At 34.3% G+C, this 5,879-nt stretch overlaps 1 protein-coding gene across 1 annotated transcript; it reads right to left on the bottom strand.

The window, feature by feature from the left end:
- Nucleotides 1-233: 233 nt before the first annotated feature.
- LOC122033955 lies at nucleotides 234-942 on the bottom strand. Its single transcript, XM_042593098.1, has 3 exons — nucleotides 908-942; nucleotides 693-816; nucleotides 234-596 (listed from the first exon to the last, which is right to left on the bottom strand). The coding sequence occupies exons 1-3, from the start codon at nucleotides 940-942 to the stop codon at nucleotides 234-236; spliced, it is 522 nt and encodes a 173-aa protein (XP_042449032.1).
- Nucleotides 943-5,879: the final 4,937 nt, after the last annotated feature.

The following is a 5,879-nucleotide window of genomic DNA, read 5'->3' as shown; positions in this document are numbered from 1 at the left end:
CTTACACTAACTCGAGCCGATTTGCTATCCACAAACTCTCCAGTACCTTGCTTTCTTTTATGCATTCGTTCAAAAACCTCAAATTCATCCACATCTCATCCCAAATCTTTTTTCTACAATCATACATAATACATGTCAATATAAAATAAAACAAATGAGATATATTGAATTTATATCTAAATGTCAAATATATAATAAATTTATCGAATGTGTAAATTATTGGAATAAACATGTTAGAAAAGGAGGTTTACCATTCTCTCACGGTGTGCTCCAAAAGAAATTGAACCCCCAGTATGTTTGGTAGTAGACCCATCCTTCGCTGTCATTTTATTCTGCCGTGCAATTTCACATTTGATCTTGTGATCTTCTTTATTCCAATGAATTTTAACCAAGTCATTCCATATATTAGCTTCCATCCAATCAGGTCCTCTACCTATCATATCTAATATGTCTGGTTTCCTTCCTAAATCTTCTTGTGCAGATGATAATGCTGCTTTCTTAGCCAAATGAATGGATGCCCTGTATCTCTCACTTGAATTTTCATTCCATACCTTTTTCATTTCTCTGTCGGTAAAATTATCCCAATTATATCTCAACTGCATCAAAACAAATAAATAATCATTAATTATATATAATTTCATATGTGAATAAATAATCAATGGCTGCTCTAATTAAAAAAATATATTACTTACCTTAAAATTTTCCCAAAGTAAATCTTTAATATCATTAGGCACCTTTTTCCACGTTGGCCATACTCCTTTAATCACTCCTTTGATATCATTTGTAATTTCACGAGGAACCTCATTTTCGACAAATCTAAAGATAACAAAATTAAGAATATTATAACAACAAAATTAATTTAATACAAAAGTATCAAAACTTAATAAATTTAAAAGGTATGACATACTTATTCATAACCACATCCCTCGAATGTGCCAACATCCCAATATTGGCCGATAGGTGATCCCGAGGACCGAACCTAGTGAATTTATTTTAGTCCGTTCATCAATATTGGTTGGAATTTGAGACCCGTGATTAGGTCCTCTTCGTCGAACTGCTGATGAACTATCTTCTTCGCATCTTGCATCATTAATCACGTTATCATCTGAAATTTGTCTTCCCACCTCATCCTATGACAAATAAATAAGAAAATTTAGCTTGATGTTTAACCATGGATATTAACCTTGTTGGACTGTTGTTTCCGGTAAATTCCGGAGTATGCAAACTGATCGTCGAGGCTAGTGTTCGACACTATCTCCGTAAATGATGTTGCTCCGCTACGGTGCTTAACGGATTGTTGCAATTCGTTCCCAAGATACAACGACGACAATCGTCTCGGAATCGTAGCACTCCGACTTCCGAGACCAGCGAACCTTCTCGTAGGCTTCTTGGACTCTTGAATGCACAAGATGAGTGAGTGAATACTTGAGGAAGAGAAGATTAAGTTGAGTGATTTGATTCCAATCTGGAGGGTTCTATTTATACAGAAGGAAGAGGCTTTAGGGAGGGGTGTGACCTTTGGGTGGATTAATCTGGGCCGTCCGGACTGAAGAGTTATAACCCTTCACATAGCCCCTTTAATCTCATCCATCAGATCTAAGAGTTGTGACCCTCAGATCTATCAGCCATCGGATCTGGATCCATTGATCCGATGCTTCAGATCATGTCTCATCCCAAGCCGTCAGATCGTGACTCATTGTGATCCAACGCTCTAGATCGCATCACAAGCGATCCACCATACTTCTTTGATCAACGTTGATCAACGGCTGCCATCCGTACATAGGCACTGCCATGTGAGGTACTAGCCTGACACGTCACCCGAGTGTCATGTAGGCACTGCAATGTCACCTGGAGCATAAATTTAAGCTCCTCAATGCTCCTCGCGACGATGCAAAGTGCAAAGTGCAAAGTGCAAAGTGCGCCTACAAAGCGCCCATTGGGCACGTGGCGGGTGGCGGGCTCACAGGTGCGAGCACCTGCTCGCCCCTGAGCAGAGAGTACCTGGTACTTTTCTGAGTTAACTCCAATAACTCAACATCATTAATAAGTAAGGAATGCACATCGGAAATTTCCAATGTGGGACTATTCTCCCTTGCATTTCCTTAATGAATAACCAACGTTATTTTGGGCCGACTTTGAACATTAATTTCTCATTCACCCTTAATCGGTTTTGAGCAAATTAATAGTCTAAATCTATCTACGCGAAACGTAGATTTCAATTTTGAAGTCAATTACGACTTCCAACAATTGATGGCTTCCGATTTTTTCCTCCTCAAAATCGTATTGGTCCATTTAGGCCCCAATATCCAACAAACCTTACCATTGTGATTTTCAAATAAATTTAGCTCAATTGTAGTTCAACTTTGAAGTTTGACTATAACAACCCCCAGTTATAGTAGTAGCTCTAGTAATGTTAGCTCATCCATTTGTCTACAGCAATACGACAGCATAAAATTAAATCAGAATACTACCCATTTGTCTACAGTAATACAACAGCTCTAGTAATGTTAGCTCATCCATTTGTCTACCTATTGAAGTAGCAATACAAGAGCATAAATTTTAGCTAATTGAGCAACAATACAAGAGCTTAAATTTTAGCTAATTGAGCAGCATTAAAGTAGCAATAAAAGAGCTTAAATTTTAGCTAATTGAGCAGCAATACAACATGAATTAGTAAATTGATCAGGTTATGACATAAATTCATTTTCTGTTGTATTCTAATGGAAACCTCAGAATTCTTTTTTCCATTTTTTGGAAAGCGAGGAATATACATACATAACAAAGATTGATCATCAAAGAATTGTTTCTGCAAAGATGAAAAAACTATAAAAATATAGAGGACTAAAAGGTTCAATTATTTTCCTTGAGACTATGTTTATTTAAATAACAATAACTTTTTAAGAAAAAAAAAGAAAGACATAACAAGAGAAGTCTCAAAGATATATCTCCACTGACCTCATTCAAGAAAGTTGTTTGTTAAAACAATCATGCTACAACACTAAGAATGACAGGACAGTTTACAAGGAGACACTCCACTTGACATGTTCAAACATGATAATCATAATACATTAACTTAGAAGTAGCCATTTCTTTTGAAGTCCACTCTCTACTATATTTTCTTGATTATTGAAATCCATAATCAACAATGCAGAGTTATTTCAGGATGGATACACATTTTTGTTCTAGCACAAATAAATTAATCAAGTACACCAATTGATCTATCTAGATGAAATTTATTGTAGTCATTCTTGAAGAATTGGATAAATATCATAAAAATCAATAAAGACAGAAGGTAGGTCTAGATTCATCACTTGATCCACAACCAATTCATCCATTTTCCTCCAAAATCCAATACCAAATTATATTCGTAACCAACATCACCACCACCATCAAGTAGTGTTAGTTCCAAGTGTTTAAAATTGGCTATATGGTGCTAGGTCTAATTCTGATTCTGTGAGTCTGTCATTCTTATCGTTTCATGGAACTAATGCTAGGTTATATCCATAAAAAATAACCATTTTCTTAAATCACTTGTCATTACAGAAGTAAATTCTTCCTTATCTCATTGTATCCCTCACACATTCAATTCTAGTTAATTACTTTTCAAAAAAAATTGTTGTCCTCTTGAACACATTCATACCATATTAATATATTTTCTCTATATCATCTTATATATAGAGCTACAACTGACTGCTCATAGATATTTACATTTTTAATTTATTTGGTAATGCAACCTCACATATCCATCCAACCATTCTCATATTTGCTATGTTGTCTCAACTAGATTAGCATTCTGTTTCTATCAAATACAAAACAGAATACTGGGACATATTAACTGGCCAATACAAAACATGAAATTGTAAACACATATATTCATTATCAAAATCCTACTATAATAGAAGCTCCAGATAAATAACTTGTAAGCATGATAAGGTTAAAATTAACCATCCAGTTTTGTGGCATCCTGAAATTACTACTGTTGTTTTGTAAGTTGAAGCAACAACAGCGTAATTTGGGTTTGCAGGTAAGCAAGAAACATGTGTTCATTTCCATTTTCTTTCTATGTTGTCATATCTTTTATGATTAAGCAGCACTACAGCAGAGGCACCTTCCAATTTTCACATTGATTTTTCTATAATTGTCTGGAAATCATGCATAAATGTGGTTGGTCAATCACATCAGGCAATGTTGTATTTACTTGGTTGGAAATAAAAGAGAGAAGAAAATAAATGAAATAACTTAGTGCTGCAACCAATAATGTTTTTAACCTACTTTAACCACGTAGCAAGTCTGAGTGCTGCATCATGGTTTAAATTAGATATTCTGATCGCAAGTCTGAGTGCTACATGTCGAGATAAAATTAGCATACCTGTATTTCATCTGGTATGTTATCAAGTCCATGCGTTGTATCATGTTGCCTATATGCATCAACATTAAAGTAAATATTATGTAACTAATCAATAGTGTGATCAAATTGTATTCCATTCATAAGAATTAAATATACATATTCATCTTGTATCGTCAGAGATTGCCATTTCCGTCGCCCTCTCCCTTTTGATTTTTTTTTAGAACCAATATCCTTTCTCCTACTTGACATCCTGCAGCATTGTTAAAATATAATCAATATATTTAATTAAAAATTGTATGCTATAGAGAATTTGCCATGTTACATAAAAAAAAATGTCATGATATGGAGAACCTTATACCTATTTAAGTTTCAAAACCATTTCGGAGAACAACTTGTCAACTTGGTACAATCTCAACTAAATTGAAATAACTAGATATATACTCAAGGAATGCAATGTAGGAACAACATTTATTATCCAAAAGCTGCAATATTACTCTGAGTACACTTTGCTCCAAAGGAAAAAAAAATAGCACAATAAACTACATTAATTCACTATCACTATTATTAGAGTCACAATCTGTTTCATCTTGTGTTTCTTCATCTTCATCAAAATCTTCAAGTTCTTCCTCTAGCTCTTCACTATCTACAATAACTTGCTTGCCATTCATAACACGTCGAAGCTCTTCAATTTCCATTTCATTTAATTCCTCTTGATCAACATTAAAAATAATGTTAACATCATCAATATCTATATCTGTGAGAACATTATTTGGAGTGGATATCTCCTCCTCTTGATAAGCAACTTCAACAATTGGTGAAACATTTTCATCTTGTTTTTCAAGGAATGGTATGTCAAATTTTCCTCTAGCTTTCACTTTGCATGCCGTGACCCAATCATTTATCTCTTGTTTGATGGTAGGAGATCTGGTATAGTACACTTGTTGGGCTTGAGCAGCTAATATGAAAGGATCATTTGTGTTTAACTTTGATTTATGATTAATTTCTACAAGACCCAACCTATGCACTTTCATCCCTTTATCTGATGTATCATACCAATGACACTTAAACAATACGATAACATCCTTGAGACCGTAATAGTTCAATTCCAAAATTTCTTCCAACACCCCATAGTAGTCCACTTCATACTCATTGATGGTGCTCCCTAAGACACAAACACCATAATTTGATGTTGCTTTGAAACGCCCATGTTCCATGGTCTCGAATTTAAATCCATTGACAAAGTATCCTTTGTGACTTGAAACCCGTCGATTTGGACCATGTGCCAGCTTCTTTATGTCATCATCAACCTCAAAAGGATGTTCTTGAATCTAACATTAAAATAAAATTAAAATTCAATGGATTAAAAATATTGTGATGAACTATTAGAAATTGATGTATAAATTAAGATTATAATTTACATACTTACATAAGTGAGTAACCATTGAGAAAATTCTTGATCACATAATATTTGAAGTTCCTTGTCATTGATCCCTGGATATTGTTGTTTCTGTACTTCAAAAAATTTCCTACA

This window comes from Zingiber officinale, chromosome 11B (assembly GCF_018446385.1).
Source record: "Zingiber officinale cultivar Zhangliang chromosome 11B, Zo_v1.1, whole genome shotgun sequence".
NCBI classification, from domain to species: Eukaryota; Viridiplantae; Streptophyta; class Magnoliopsida; order Zingiberales; family Zingiberaceae; genus Zingiber; species Zingiber officinale.
Note: the sequence above shows the minus strand (reverse complement) of the source record. Positions and strands in the feature narration are given on the sequence as shown.

What these genes read in the sequence shown, in the direction of transcription:
- LOC122033955 (XM_042593098.1), bottom strand. Translation starts at nt 942, where the DNA reads ATGTTGGCACATTCGAGGGATGTGGTTATGAATAA. An exon ending in AGGGATGTGGTTATGAATAA is followed by an intron (nt 817 to 907) that starts GTATGTCATACC and finishes TGTTATCTTTAG; the next exon opens with ATTTGTCGAAAATGAGGTTC. An exon ending in TACTTTGGGAAAATTTTAAG is followed by an intron (nt 597 to 692) that starts GTAAGTAATATA and finishes GTTTTGATGCAG; the next exon opens with TTGAGATATAATTGGGATAA.